This window comes from Artemia sp. Qi Xiang Cuo, chromosome 12 (assembly GCF_049724085.1).
Source record: "Artemia sp. Qi Xiang Cuo chromosome 12, ASM4972408v1, whole genome shotgun sequence".
Classification (NCBI taxonomy): domain Eukaryota; kingdom Metazoa; phylum Arthropoda; class Branchiopoda; order Anostraca; family Artemiidae; genus Artemia; species Artemia sp. Qi Xiang Cuo.
Genome location: NC_142805.1, coordinates 23,511,802 through 23,528,055, shown reverse-complemented (window position 1 = coordinate 23,528,055; position 16,254 = coordinate 23,511,802). Strand labels below are relative to the sequence as shown.

The 16,254-nt window shown below is 35.4% G+C and overlaps 1 protein-coding gene across 1 annotated transcript in view; it reads right to left on the bottom strand.

Moving 5' to 3' along the window:
* The window catches only part of LOC148945906 (uncharacterized), a 684,784-nt gene that overhangs the window by 113,780 nt on the left and 554,750 nt on the right, over positions 1-16,254 (bottom strand). The window contains exon 22 of the mRNA XM_089097548.1: positions 12,662-12,884. Within this exon, the coding sequence (XP_088953674.1) occupies positions 12,662-12,884 (223 nt within the window). The remainder of the gene's footprint in view (positions 1-12,661; positions 12,885-16,254) is intronic.

The window sequence follows — 16,254 nt, the reverse complement described above, 5'->3', positions numbered from 1 at the left end:
CGATATATCAAAAGCGTTGGGAAGGGGAGTAGAGCACTTCTCAAGATTGTAAGCCTGTGCTATAGCCTTGGAAGACTCTGGCTGTTTCGGAGACCAGAACATACAAGAACTGTCAAAAAGTGATGCCGGGTAGGAACAAAGCTCATTTTGAAAGTACTCAGATTCCATGAGATTGATCCTCTTTACTAGCGTGATGAACCTCTGAAAAAGGAAAGTGGGGTCCAGTCTTTAGCAATCTCCACCTGAATTCTGCTTTTTTGTAATTTGAACTGCCTGTTGTGTTCGTCGGAACATAAAATCAGCGACCAGCTTTCCAGGCATAGAATCAATGATTTTCAGGCCTAATTCTCTAGCAGAATCTAAGTTGGTACATTCGTAGGCTATCAGACGGTTAGTGATGTTTCTTAGTTGAAAATCCCCATTTAATGGTGGTCCTTTTTCTAGGAAATCGATAATGATCTGGGTGTCTTTACAGCCTCTTAGCTGCCTTGGCTCGGACGTCTCCTTATGTTGTTCACTAATTCCATAGAAAACCTGTGACACATCCTCCATCAGAAGATTTAATGCAGAGCAGACTGGTCGAGACAGAACCCATAAAGACCTTTGAACTTTTGTCATACAACTTCAATCGGTAAGGCTACCAGCCCGGATAAGCTAGAATGTTAGAGATGGATTTTAAGTGGATATCCCATGGCCCAGATGGTTCGGCTCTTAGGAAATTTCGCAATAGAGATAACATATCTAAGTACTGGAACCACAGTTTCGAGGTTCTATACTGGAGTAGTTCCAGTACCTTCCTATCGATAAATCCCACTTTTTCTGGGGAAGAGTTTCCTTCTATATTCGCAACTGCTGCTTCGTTGTTCATAAGCTGCAGTTCAAGCTGCATATTTCACGTTGTTCATATTTCTTCAAGCTGCAGAATTGATTCAGCAACATTGAAACTTTCTTCGGGAAAGACCTCGGAAAGCAGAATAGCATGTAGCACAGCGTCAACCAGAAAATGGCCAGGTATTGCCCTGGTGATTTCTTTCCCACTGAGAAAATGGTGAACAGTGTTAGGTGCCTAGACAAGCTCAAGAACCTCTCTAAGTCCTGAACCCTCCATGGTGTGGCCAACTGATCCAAGGAAGCTCATCATGGTGTGGAATCCTCCAAGTTTTGGAACAATATTTGAGAGCTTACTTCCTGGAGCAGCAGCCTCGGCAATTTTCATGGCTTTCCACCACAGCGGATGGTCAAATGTTACAACCGGAGTAAATCCATGCCACCTGGCCTGCTCTGCTACAAAAAGCAGAGTCGAATAAATGCAAGTGTCGTCACTAGCTGGAAGGTCAATCATACGGAGGAAAATAAATTTTCAAGAATTTTACTACGTACGGTTGTGTACATTAGCATACCATTTCAGACTATGGATTTTCGGTTGAAATGAAAACATTAACAAAAATGATCTCTTACCTTTAAATATTAAGTCAATGGGAAAAGAAAACATTCGCAGTCAAACTTTTTTAGCTTGTTAGGTGGTGGATATATCGAATGACTGTTTTGTATCTATAGATGGCAAGATATCAAACACGGGCATTAACATAACTTGATAAATTATTACTCGGGGTAATTTTCAATTGTGACTTTTTAGCTTACGGCTTTATCCGAGAAATCACTTGGTCAAAGCATGGGACGAAACGTTGATATAATCTATTGCATACGAAGGTAATGAAAGTGGTGTAGATTCCTTCTGTGCCTTAACTGGTCTTCCAAATGAGCCATCCATAATTTATCAGGCCACTTATATAAATATATTTTTTTACCAACAATCGACGAATTGGGGGACAAACAAGTGCTAAAAGAATATATCAATGGAAAATAAAAAAGTGCCTATTGATGAATATGAAACGGATCTTCTAGCAGACATTACATCATGTTAATTTGATTTTTGGGCTCAGCTCATCATTTTATGTCAGAATAGTTGCTTTCTGATAGTATGGTGAGAAAGAAGTCACGACGATGAGAAGGGTAAAATCATATTTCGATCATTATGAAATTTTTTTTCTGGAACATCACACATCAAATTTGCTTTCATTTTCGGGCTCAGTTCTTCATTTTACATCTGGACGGTACTTCATATACAGAAAAACGAATATTTACCGACAGTTCATTTTTTTGGCGAAAAAAAACTGAAAAAAAACGAAACGAAAAGCAAAAAAAAAACTAATTTTCAGTCGACCAAGAATTTAATTTTTGAACATTTTGTTGACCTTTATTTTCTCTACAACATGGTATAAAAATAATTTATATTGCAAGTTGTTTGGGGTTGACCCATATTTTTGGCTAGTTTCTCAGTACTCCTACTGTCTTTGGCTTACTCCTTAAATTATATTAACAAATAAAGACTTCTCTAGGGAATTCATTTTCAGTTAATTTTTTTATACAAATTATTTCTGATTAGCAAATCCGAAGTAGGCAGATTTTATGTGAACAGTATAGAAAATTATATTTATTTTGTTATTAAAACAAAATTTATCAGACATACTGTCTATCCCTGAAGTTCACTCTTTCAGGGCCAATAATTAGAATTTGAAATAACATTGACTCAGCATGAAAGTAAGTGGAAATATAGGACAACAAAGAAGAACAAGAAATTCATAGGCAGTAAAAATAAGGATGAAATACAAATATTTTACATCCACTCTGCCTCCATAGCCATGCAGACTTATGTATAAGAACCTAAATAAAAACACAAACCTTAATAACAAAACATTAAAAAAGGCACCTTCTTGAAAGAGACTTTTGTTATTTATGTTTGTCTCAACATTTTTTCACTTTTTGTAATTATGTGTGGTTTCTATTTTTATGCGTTAGTCCACTACAGCGTTGCCACGATCTTAACAATCATCGACCTTTTTTTTATAAACCTTTTGATTTGCAGCGGACTTTGTTAGGTTATTACTCTGTGTCCATAGTATTTTTCTTTTTTTCTTTGCCGGGATTGGTTTTTTTAAATGGAAGAGATTGGTTATGAATGTGTTAGATTTATTTGTCATGGCGGTTAGTTGTCCAGTTCAAAATATCAGATCCTGGTTCAGAAAAAAAAAACTTTGTTGCATAAAAAAGTCCTTTCAGCCTGCTGTAGATCAACTTTCGATCTGTCAAAAAGGCCTTTGCTTAAGAAAAATGCAGGCTTACAGCTATTTCTTTCCTTTTGCCTAAAAATCACAATATAGCTTGGGACATTTGTGCTTTAGTCCCATTGAAACCTTGTTAGGACCTCTGAGCTCTCCGTGTTCTTGGTTAGATCTTGTGTATTTCTTCTGAGGTCTAAGCAATTGCTTTTGGTATAGTTGTTTTTATCCTCATTAAGAATTTTTTTTTTTTTTGGTTCTTCAAGTTGTCCATGTTCATTTATTTTTCTTTTCTTCTACTGAGCCCTGCAAAATAGTTTGGGGTATTGACGATTTTAACCCCATTAAAGCCATGTCTAGGATCTTTAAATCGTCTATGTTCATTTGCTTAGTCTTATTTTTTTACTTTTTTTCACTCAACGCCACGATGTGACTGGGGACATTAAAACCATGCTAAACATCTATAAGTTTTCCATGTTCTTTGATTAGTTCAATAACTGAGAATAAAACCACGTTCAGTAGCTTTTGAAAGAGAAGAAATAAAGCGGTCAATGTGGAACATTCTACTATTGCGCAGGTCTGTAATTCTTTAAAAGGAAGATAAGAAAGCATCATTGCCCCGTCGTCAGTGGTTCGTAATCAGCTTAATTGCTATTTTACACCAAATTTCGTAGAACAATGAGTTAATTCAGAATTGGAAGCTTGTAAATTTAATGATTTGCTCACTTCTGCACGCCATTGCTGACCAGCACATTTTCTCATCAGTTTTTTATGGCCTAGGGCTAAACTTGATCAAATTAGAGGATATGAGGTGCAATTGTCACACTAGGGAGGTTTATATATGAAAAGAGTGACGAATAGGGTATTCCAGTGCAGGACTTGCTTTTCGGTGTCACAATAATAGAAAACAATTATTTACTGATTGGAATGAGAAGTACCCACAAAATCGGAAAAATCTAGGATGTCAGAGAGGGAGGGGGCTATTTCCACATAAAATGTTAAACTGTATTTGTTTTATTATTTAAAACATATTCAACCAGACATGTAAGATTCGTTTGTTTGGTCAGAACATTAAGTTGAAAAAATAATATATATCAAAAAATAAAAATTAAAATTTAATATCGCTTTAAACTAGCTTGGATGTGTTATATGATGAATCATAGCCTCTAGTAAGCGAAAATTTGAAAACGTGTCAAAAAAAAGGTGAATAAATGGAGAAACGCAGTTTCAATCTGACATTCCTTAAAATTATATGTTAAGGGGGGGGGAGGCTGATTTACCTCGCCACGAGAAAACCAAGTTTACCACCGATTTTATCATTCGTCTCGTGTTTCTTAACATAGTTCAAATCTTTGAGGTATACCTAATACAAGGTATTTGGAAATAACCATATATCTCCGAAAAAATCAAGACAAAGTTTTATTTTTAAATGGCCATACATACCCATCTACATATAACCAGAAATCAAGTTTTACAAAAAAAAAATCAAACATTTAAGTCAACCAATAGAAAATTGAATGAAACCACAGAGGTACTGAAAAATGGAGTCAAATGGAGCACAACAGAGTGTTTCCCTCCCTCTCTCTCTCTCTCTCTCTCTCTCTCTCTCTCTCTCTCTCTCTCTCTCTCTCTCCGATAAAATTGCGTTAGGAACAAGTTTAATTAATGGAAAATTGAGTTAATTAAATAAATTACACTACTATAGACTATGCTAGGGGGGCGCCCCCCTTGCCCCCCCCCTCTGGATCCGCCACTGTATTTAATTACCTTATTAAAATAAAAAAAAAATTTAGTTTAATTATATTGACTTATTGAATATATTAACTATTAATGTTACGATTACGACATTAATGTTTAATTACGATATTAAATTTAACTCCATCTGATAAGAAGGATCATCTGACTGGCCATGCAATTGAACACCTTACATCACATCCCTAATGTTTAAAACTAGAATGACACTTGAATATCATCATCTTTCAAAGTTGATTCTGAGACACACTTTCTATAGCGTGGCTAATGTACTATGAATTTGCTAAAACTGTTGCATCCTTCTGCAAATGATAGGTCTTTATTTGAAATCAAACTAAATAATGGGAGCATAATTTTTTTTTTTTTTTTATGTTGAAAAAAGTTCGTTTTGCCAAAAGGGAAATCTCGAAGGTTTAACGATCGTTCTTGAAACGCGTCCTGCATATAAAGTGGAAAACAGAGGAAGATATTATTAGAAAGGTGTATTCGATTGAAGAGAAAAAAATGGCTGTCCAAGCAAAGAAATCAAACAGCAGTTATAGCCAAAATCACCCAATGGGGCCGAAGCTGCATGGGTGAGTCTCAGCTCCAATCGGCAATGAGAGACTTGATATGGCAGAAATGGCTATTTTCTAGCCTCCCTCCACGATATAGTCTCTACTTGTACCGCCATTTTCCAATCCAATACGGCAAACACGTAGAAACACGGTGCGATCAGACCACCTACAAGAGCAGACACCCCACCAAGGTTGCCAACTTGCACACTTTTCGGGTGAAATGCACTCTTTTTTACCAGAGAGTGGAAGCAGAAGAGTGAAAATCCCTCTTTTTGGGTGTTGGTTTTCATACACTTTGAACATCAGCAGTTGGTAACTTCGTCAGAAGTGTAATTAAGCCAAGGAACAGGGTAAACAAGTTTTTCACTTTTCTTTTGCAATGCACTCTTTTATACCTCAGAGGTGATGCGCAAGCTTTGGCAGCCATGTGCGTGCAGGTTTATGACTTGCACTCTTTTTGAGCAAAAATCACTCTTTTTTTTACCTTAATTTGCAATCTTTTTTGACGTCAGTGGTTGGCAACCATGCACCCCACACTAATTACTTGAAGAGCAGCTTTATAAGACGCTGTATCTCCATTTGGAAAGGTCTGCTGATGGATATTATCCCTTGAAACCCCTCCGTTGATCTTGTAAGAGGCAACTGTAAAGAAACAACTCTACGGGGGAAATTTAGGCAAATGGTTGAGTAGTGGTATATCAAACCCAAAGTTTTTAGCAGCCTGGCGTCATGAATATTGTCATAACAAAAAAAAAACTTAAAAAGAATCCGGTGTGATCTTTGCGTTGATTAGTTTAATTATATTGACTTATTGAATATATTAATATTAATGTTACGATTACGACATTAATGTTTAATTACGATATTAAATTTAACTCCATCTGATAAGAAGGATCATCTGACTGGCTACTCAATTGAACACCTTACATCACATCCCTAATGTTTAAAACTAGAATGACGCTTCAATGTCATCATCTTTCGAAGTTGATTCTGAGACACACCTTCTATAGCGTGGCTAATGTACTATGAATTTGTTAAGACCTTTGCATCCTTCTGCAAATGATAGATCTTTATTTGAAGTCAAACTAAATAATGGGATCATAATTTTTTTTTTTTTTCATGTTGAAAAAAGTTCGTTGTGCCAAAAGGGAAATCTCGAAGGTTTAACGGACATTCTTGATACGCGTCCTGCATATAAAGTGGAAAACAAAGGAAGATATTAGTAGAAAGGTATATTCAATTGAAGAGAAAAAAAGGGCTGTCCAAGCAAAGAAATCAAACAGCAGTTATAGCCAAAATCACCAAATAGGGCCGAAGCCGCACGGGCGAGTTGCAGCTCCAATCGGCAGACTTGATATGGTAGAAATGGCTGTTTTCTAGCCTCCCTCCACGATATAGTCTCTACTTGTACCACCATTTTCCAATCCAATACGGCAGACACGTAGAAACACGGTGCGATCAGACCACCTACAAGAGCAGACACTCCACCAGGGCTGCCAACTTGCACACTTTTCGTGTGAAATGCACTCTTTTTTACCAAAGAGTGGAAACAGAAGAGTGAAAATCACTCTTTTTGGGTGTTGGTTTTCATACAATTTGAACATCAGCAGTTGGTAACTTCGTCAGAAGTGTAATTAACCCAAGGAACAGGGAAACAAGTTGCACACTTTTCTTTTGCAATGCACTCTTTTATACCTCAGAGGTGATGCGCAAGCCTCGGAAGCCCTGTGCGTGCAAGTTATATGACTTACACTCTTTTTTAGCGAAAAATCACTCTCTTTTTTACCTTAATTTGCAATTTTTTACGTCAACGGTTGGCAACCATGCACCCCACGCTGATTAATTGAAGAACAGCTTTATAAGACGCTGTATCTCCATTTGGAAAGGTCTGCTGAGGGATATTATCCCTTGAAACCCCTCCATTGATCTTGTAAAAGGCAACCTGTAAAGAAACAAGTCTAGGGGGGAAATTTAGGCAAATGGTGGAGTAGTGGTATATCAAACCCAAAGTTTTTAGCAGCCTGGCGTCATGAATATTGTCATAAGAAAAAAAAACTTAAAAAGAATCCGGCGTGCATTGTTCTTTCAATGGAGATTTTTCTTAACGAGAAAAATCTCCAACGTTTAACGGCCATGCTCAAAAAGGTCCTTCATTCCTAGTGGAAAACACTGTTGAAGAGGTCATCAGAGAGAATAATAGCCGAGGGAGAAAGATAACGAGAATAAAAATTGCCAAAAACAAAAGAATTTATCGGCAATTCAAGACATTGATATAAAACTGAACATCATTAACTATACATAAATGGATTTAAACAGTTTCACAAAAAAAAAATCCAACATCCACAACAGAGAAACAGCTACTTGAAAATGTCTTTATATTTAATTGGCTTACAAAACTAATTCACAGGCGTAAACTTGGAATTAAACCACACTTTCTGCAACAGGAATAAACGATAATTTATGGCCTTTGGACAGAAGCTTATGGAGTCAAGTAGGCATCGAGATTTGCTCCCTGAACCGGCAAGAACAGGATGTAATATATGGCACTAGAATAAACTCGAGCCTTGTAAGCCCGTGGCCACCAACCGACACAGATTGTCTTTTCGACAGTATTTTGTGTCTTATTTTAATAAGTAATTGACAAGGAAGAGTGATTATTGAAATTATATTGTGTCATTTAATTCTGGTTATTTGACATAATAAATTTGTATCGTATCGTAGGACCATCTCTATTTTTCTCTTCGACTTTACAGGGTGGAAAATCAAACTATTGATTAACAAGTTCTTGTGTTTTTAACGTTACAAATACGAGAAATTTCAAAGTGAGTCACATACATTTTCAAATTATCGCTATTCAAAAATAACTGAAATTCTGAAAAACGTCCAGAAATAAACTGAATATAGCCAATTCAGTTTCAGATAAAGTGAAACGAAGTGTAAAAAAAATCCTGAAATCCAAAATATTTCAGCACATTCCTGAACCAAGTTTTGATTCAAACACCGGCTGAGCCATTTAACAGTTGCTAGATGACTCAGAAAATATCTGATACTATTACATGGTAACACTCAGCCAAATTCATTTTGTCCTTAATAGATTATTGCTTCAAACTTTTTAGAGTAGATTAACATAGTGTAATAAAAAAGTATACACATGAGGGGCGGGACTGTTTTTTGACCCATGGGTATGTTAAATACCTCATACCATGAGATATACTTATCAAATTGAACTGTTCTAACAATTTTTTTCGGGATTCCTAGACGGAAGTTCAACTTGACAATTCTAATTGTTTTTAAAAGATCTTAAATTTACGCCTTTACCCTTCTAAATGACATTTCTCAAAGATATCATCGTTTTCGTGTGTCTGATAGTGAACAAGAAATTAACAAACCGAAAAGATCAAAGGTAGACTAGAGAACTCTTTCATAAGGATACCACTTAGAAAGCTTTCATAGGATGAAACCTGGCTGTAGTTGACCTCGTGTATGTCAAACTTTTGAGAGTCTTGTTATTTAAAGGTCAAGAAACCTTTTGTGGCTGTAAATAAATGTCTTTTCCAGACTATACAACTGAAATTTTAATAGATATGAATTGATTGTTCATTTTCTGTATATGACGAGTGTAGCGAGGCAACCTCCTAAAAGGTGAAAGTTTTTTTATTTAAATTTTATCCTAAAATGTTACTATAAAAAATTAACTTTCTTCTAAGTAAATGGGTCTACATATGAAATATTTTCCGCCCAGTTTTACCTTTGCCCAGTCATATATTTCTGCCCAGTCATACATATATTTTTATCTCTGCCCATGAACTATATTTTTGCCCAGTTTTAGAACTGCTTCGGCAGTTTTCCCCCTTTCCGGGGGGACTCAGACTTAAGCCTCCACTCAAATTGACCCCCCCCCCTTTTCTAATAAATTTATCCACCCATTTAGGTGTTTGAAGTGACATTAAGCTGGACTCCAATTGAGACATAGGAATTCGGTTTATCTGAGATTGATAGTGAGACTTACAAGCGTCAATAGGTTTGCACCTAAGGTCATCAAAATGTTTTATTACTGGAGCTGACAGGCAAATGCCCCTAGCAAAAATTAATAACCATAATAGCATCAAAAAGAGCATTGGAGACATTGCACGAGTGCCTCATAAGAGGGTTAAAAGAGGGCGCATCAACAGCACAAAAGGGTCTATGCAGTCCGCATGAATTTTAGAATGAGAAAACTAGGTTTATATATTTAAACTACAAAAACCATGTGACATAAATTTGACATTTGTTTAGGTTGAAACAAATCACATTCTACAGAAAAAAACATGGGAACTAACTGAGAGAAAATGTAACTATACTTAAACCATAAAGCCCTTTATTTTTTTTCAGCGAAAGGTATGGGCAACCTCAATCTACTCTTCTACAGGGTTACAACTGACCTAATTAAATAAAAAGTCCTAGCCAGACCGTACAATATTCGCAATGGTTCAAAAAGCCAAGGAAATGCATATGAAACAATTATTAAAAACGATTTTATCTGACACCGCACATTCACCGTGGGGAAGGGGGGAGTGCTCCCCAAAAGCCATCTATTGATACTGCTAAGATAGGGTTCAACAGATACATGAGACATAGGGATCAAACTGGATGAAAGGCAAGGGGAATATCTAGTACACATTACGGAACTAGCATGCTAAAACAGGTTATAAAGGAAGAATATATCTTATTATGGGATTCGACTAAAGTACTGCCTTTATTTTAATTTCATTTTTCTTTAATTTTTTTTTTTTTTAGCACAGTGACTTTGAGCCTTTCGCAAGATTTTTTTTTTTTTATTTCTAAAGGATTTTAAAACTACAATTTAAAATTTTCTTAACCTAAAAAGTACCCGGTAAGACTAAAACATCTAGAAAAAATTGTAATTTATGTTTAAAAAATCCTAGCAATTTTTCAAAACTACCTCTACTATTGCTACCACTGATATTGCTACTATAAAACAACATAAGGCCAACCCAGTTGTATCCACTCCCCCATCATCAAACAGTTCATGGTAACGAATTGTAAGTAAGAAGCAATGCGGCTCAATAGTAACCAAAACTCTAAGAAACAGAGTCTTGATAACAATAGATACATAAAAAGAACCGAATTTTGATGCTTATTCAAACCATCTAAAGTTCATCAAATTTTATTTTACCCTTGAAAAGTTAAGAGCCAGAGAAAATATGCCCAATTTTCAAAAAAGGGGAGAAACAATCCCAAAAATTTCGAAAAAGAGGGGAGACAATCCCAAAAAATTTAGTGATCTTAATGAAAATCAAACCATCAGATTCAGCATACCAAGGAACCCTGCTGTAGAGGTTTCAATCTCCTATATACAAAAAAGTGGAATTTTGTATTTGTTTCTTTTTTTTTGCTTGAAGAAAGATCACGGATGGGTGTTTATTTGTTTGTTTTTTGTTGTTTTTTTTCCCCAAGGGTGATCGTATCGAACCAGTAATCGTAGAAGGTCGGGGAAGGCTTAATTGATCGGAAACCAAAAGTTCTAGTGCTCTTTTTAAGTTACCAAGAATACTGGAGAACAGCCAGCGCCCTCCGACGCTCATTTTTCCCCCAAAGTCACCCGACCAAAATTTTGAGATAGTCGTTTTTTCAGAACAGTCAAAAAATCTATGTCTTTGAGGGTGACCTAACCTCCCACAATCCCCGGCCCATTGTTTTTGCCCATTGTTTACATATAGTATTGGTTACTGGAAAGTATAGGCTACAGGCGTTTTTTAGAGGGTATTTTTCTGGTGGATGGGGTGGATGGAAGGATCTTTTAGTGGGTGTATTTTTCGTAGAGGAAAAAAATTTACCATGGGGGGCCCTCATCAATATTTCGCTCTTTATGCTAAAGTTGTTTTTAGCACTGTTAAAATACCTTTTTATTCTAATTAAACGCCTTTTGTGATTCAGCAATCACTTTTAAAGAATTGGGACAAAATTCGAGCTTTAGCGCAAACAGCGAGGTATTGACGAGGAGGCGACCCCCTCATGTACTTAATAATTTCTGTTCGCTTTAGGTTTTAATGTTGCTCCTTACTTTCAGTCGAAAAAACTAGTTTTTTTTATTTAATCTGAAACTCAAAGACAAGACATTGCTACAAAGTCGATATTAGGCTATCATTTCCTTGAAGGTAGCAACTCTTCAAGGTCACTTAGCGACGTTGCTCTATTAGTCACCCTCGTAAGAGCCCCCCCCCCCCGATAACGTTTTGAGTTGAGTTTTCTTCAGGGAGCTTTTGATGAAAAGGAGACCAACAACCCTCCAACAAAAAAGAAAAATTTCAAGATGTATATCAGAATTTTTTCTAATTTTGGAACATTTTTATGAATAAAATCCTTCTCTCCATTTACATTATCGTTCTGGAAATCTACAGTGTTGGCAAAAAAAGAAAGCAAACAAATGTCAGGAATAATGATAGCAAGATAAATAAGTAAACAACTAAAAAAATTAAAAACGTAAGAGAAGAAAAATGAGAATGGGGTTTTACAAGGCCAATGAAAATTCTGCATAGAACGAAACAGATGTTTTCGGAGGACAAGTGCTCTTCTTCTTCAGCAATTTTAGAGAAAGTCTCAAAGAATCAAGTCCACATTTTCCTAGTGAAAATATTAACGATATAGACAATACAAAAAAAAAAAAAAAATACAGAGCGGAAATAACAACGAAACAAAAGCCCACGTTGTCGGAATTAAAAAGCTAACAGCGTGAAATAAAAAAAACAGTTAACTCAAAATTAAACGAACTCAAACCAATAAAAACGAAAAAAAATAAAAAAAAGGCAGCCAACTACAACCCAAACACCAACTACTAAAAATAAGTTCTCATTAGGACACTAGACAAGCCACTAGATCGTGGTTTTTGTCTTTTTATTTTTATGTGGTCTATATCGTTTGCATTTTCACTCAAAAAATGTATACTTCATTCTTCTAGACTTTCTCTAAAATTGCTTAAGAGAGTTGTCTTCCTGAAATATCCGTTTTGTTTCATCCAGTAATTTCGTCATCTTTATAATACCCCATTCTCACTTTTCTTCTCTTTCGTTTTTTATGTTTTGTGATTGCAGGTCAATGTGGCTTGTGAAATTATCTTTAAATAGACAAAGTAGATAACAAACTACATTTACATTCTAATAGAATATAACATTAAATGTTATATTAAACTAAAATAAAACGTTAGCAAAGTAATTGTAAAAACAGTTATTTTACCTTGACTTAAGTTGGATATACTGTCGAAGCAGTCTTCTCCTTCTGAATTCACACTAAAATGTAATGAGGCACTGCTGCTAACCCCACTAGAGCTGAAGGATATCATAGAATCAGCCAGCCCAGAGGAAGATGGGGTTAGGGTTGTATGCTGATTTGCTCCTAGATGCTGACCATAATTCAAAGAAAATCTCTTTTGTATGGAGGCATCCTTACAATCCTGTCTCTGAAAATATAGATGAAGTAATATAAATTGGAGGACCAAAATGCCATACTTAGATTTTCAAATAATATAACTTCTCACTTTCAAAAATTGCGTTAATAAAGAAGCTAGATACACAAACATTTCAGTAAACTTTCAAGATATTTTCTAGCGAGAATTATCTAACGGATAATCAGTTAGCGAATTAGAAACGATAGCATTTTTACAAAAATAAAATATCCGTATGCCTAAAATACATGCCATATAGATTCAAGTAAGTAGGAATGATGCCTTGTTTCGGAATGGTCCAGTTTAAATTTATTTTCCGGGGGGTCGTTCATCTCTCGAGATGGTTCCTCGAGAACAGTTCCCTCCAGCCCTTACTATGAATGCCACTGACTACTAGCACTCGCGATTGCCCTAACACTCACTACTCACTACGCCATGCCACTATAAATAAGTTAAGAATCTTGAAATCTTGAAAGAAACTCGCGCATTAGTTCTATCAGTTAAACCAGCTTGAAAAACATTCAAGTATTATCCGTTAATAGATTAGTTAATTATTATTCCAGTTTGTGAGCAGAAATTCAGAAACTTCTGCTCACAAAACTTCAGTTACCAGTGACTGCAAAATAAATAAAATTTCCCTTTTGAGATCCGTTTAAGTTTATTCATATCTGAAAATCGCAATTTTCAACATTTTTTTTTTTTTTTTCAAAATTACAAAGTTTTAAGAACAGAACCACATTTTCGTCTGTTTCGTTTCATTGATCTGTAAAAATAAATAAGAAAAATAAAGTCGCGAAATTTGACAATGTTTTCTACCGTAAAACTTAATCATTGGGAATTACGTATTTAGCGAAAAAATAACATCCATATACAGTATATAGTTTTTAATGGTAAACAGCAAACGAAAATCAACAATACGTTGATTTTCATAGATAACTATACCTTCAAAGGGGAACCATACCTTCTCAAACCTTTTGGTGCCAAATGTTTATAGCTGGTTTTTCGCTGATTTTTCCTTTGTTTTTTTTATCCTCTACTTTAAAACTATATACTGTAAATGGATGTCTCTTTGACATAAGATGTAATTCCAAATTTGTCCTTATTAGTTTAAGATATATCTGGTTGTGCTCCGCTTAACTACTTAACCTAATTGAACCTAATTAAACTAATTGTATTCCATTTAACCAATACAAAAGTAAATTTCGGTTTCACTGTCCTTAGCGCTTTAAAACACTGCACCAATATTTTTCTTAAAACTCAAATATTTTATTCTCATTATGTAAAATGCAGGATATACAAGCATAGCTTTTCATCTTATCCTTTATTTTAATAGCTCTTTAATTTCTCATTAATCGTTGTCACACCTTATATTTGTAATAATAGTTTAAATCATATTTTTGTGCTATTTATATTAACTTAAATTTCTGCTTCTTTTGAATCCACAGGAAAAAGGAGGAAGGCCTTAGAATGTAGACTTACTCTCCCTAAAATTTTGAAATTTGTATAAGAACATAATAGGGACAGTGAATGAATACACAGAGCTAAATAGCAGTGATGTAATTTCGTCACAAACCTGGGAGAGGGGGGGGGGAGGTGGAGCCAATTTTCCCTCGTCAAGTGAAATTGACAGTGTAAAATAAAAAAAATGAGCCATATATTACCATAAAGACAAAGGTATAATAAAGAAAACTGATCTGTTTCTGTGGATGCTTGAATTATGCAAGCCCATCTTAGTTTTGAGAAGATTTGTGAAGACGCTAAATTTCAGCTTGGGGGGGGGGAGTTCTCCCCTTGCCTCATAGCAAATTAAGTCCCTGCTAAGTAGGCAAGGGCTTGATGAGATTTGATTTCACCTTCTTATAGAATACTAAATTTTAACGATCCAAGCTAATTTTGCTTCATCGATATAGTTTTATTAATCACAAAAACGAATAGCTTACATATTTTGATACAATAGCAGCCCTGGAAACACAGAGACTGAGCCCCCCCCCCCTGGCAGAAGTCCTGTGAAAAACCCTCATTTGAAGTTTTTTAAGGTACAAACCTATTGTACGAGTATGTACAAGATGTACAATTAGGCCTAAAGATGATAGTCCAATATTTTAGGTTGTAATTTTTAAATAGTACGATGGGGAAGGGGTCTTTGAATAAATACTCTTCCTGATATGCATATATACTTGTCTTGATTACTCACTGTTTTGAGATTTACATCTATTTTATGTTTTATGTTTTATGCTTTATTTTATGTTTTATTTTGTGTTTGTATCGATAAGCCAATGCTTGATATATTCTGACAAGTGTCGATATAAAAAAGAATTGATTCCTTTTTGCCCCCTGCATAACCAAGAACATGTTCACAAGTTAGAATTTACAAAGATATTAGTGGTTAAATAGCCATAACCATAGCCTTTTTCATATGCCATATATCCAAGAATAATTACAGGTCAGTGGCAAGGAAAGTCAATTGGAAATGAATAAAATCATCTCTTCCTCTTATTGCTTGTCAAATACGGCTGTCTCAATCCATTACAGGGAATCTCAAGTGACGGGAAATCTAAGAGCTTTTATTCGCCGAAATAATTTCCATAGGAAGCAAAGCAACGAAAAGCAATAGCCTTTTACATCAAACAAATGTCAACATGTTTATTTCTAAGCAAGATAGAACAAAGGCTGCTTAAATCAAAGTGTCAAACATCAGGGATACTGTTTTATTAAAGAGAACAAAATAGATCACTGTCCTCCACTTCCATGGCTGGCCCCGATCCCTCATGGCACTTCCTGGCTGAAGAGCTATGAGGCGGAGATCAGTGCCATTGGTTTGGAGTGTACGTCACATTCATTAGCTGACCTTTTTCACCTTATAAAAAAGGTAAAAATACGGCATTGGACTTATCAATCCTTCTTCCCGAAATTTGTCCAGGGACCCATTTAAAACCGGGTCGACTCTTACTGAACTTACAGAGTCATGCCACTGACCCCCGTTCCAAACCAAATAACATGCGATACCAGGACTTGAACCCCTGTCCTCAAGGACAAAAGATTTCAAGTCAGCGTGCTAACCTTATACTTCTATGATAAAAATTGTACATTATATCCACTTGTTTATTTTTGTGGTACATTTTGCAAGCCAATCACTTATTCCTTAAAAAAAAGTATTATTCCTTAAAGATCAGAAAGGTATAATAACGCCGTCTTTTTAAAAATAACGCCAAATAACGCCGTCTTTTAACTCGTTGTTGTGTTTACCCGTTGTTGTGTTTATTCGTTGTAATTACATCAAATTCAGAGCAAAAAAAAAGAACACAAAACCATATTGGCTCTTTTTTATGAAATTTTAAGCCAGTAAACAAAAAATTTTGAATCACAAAATTGTTTACAAACTAAC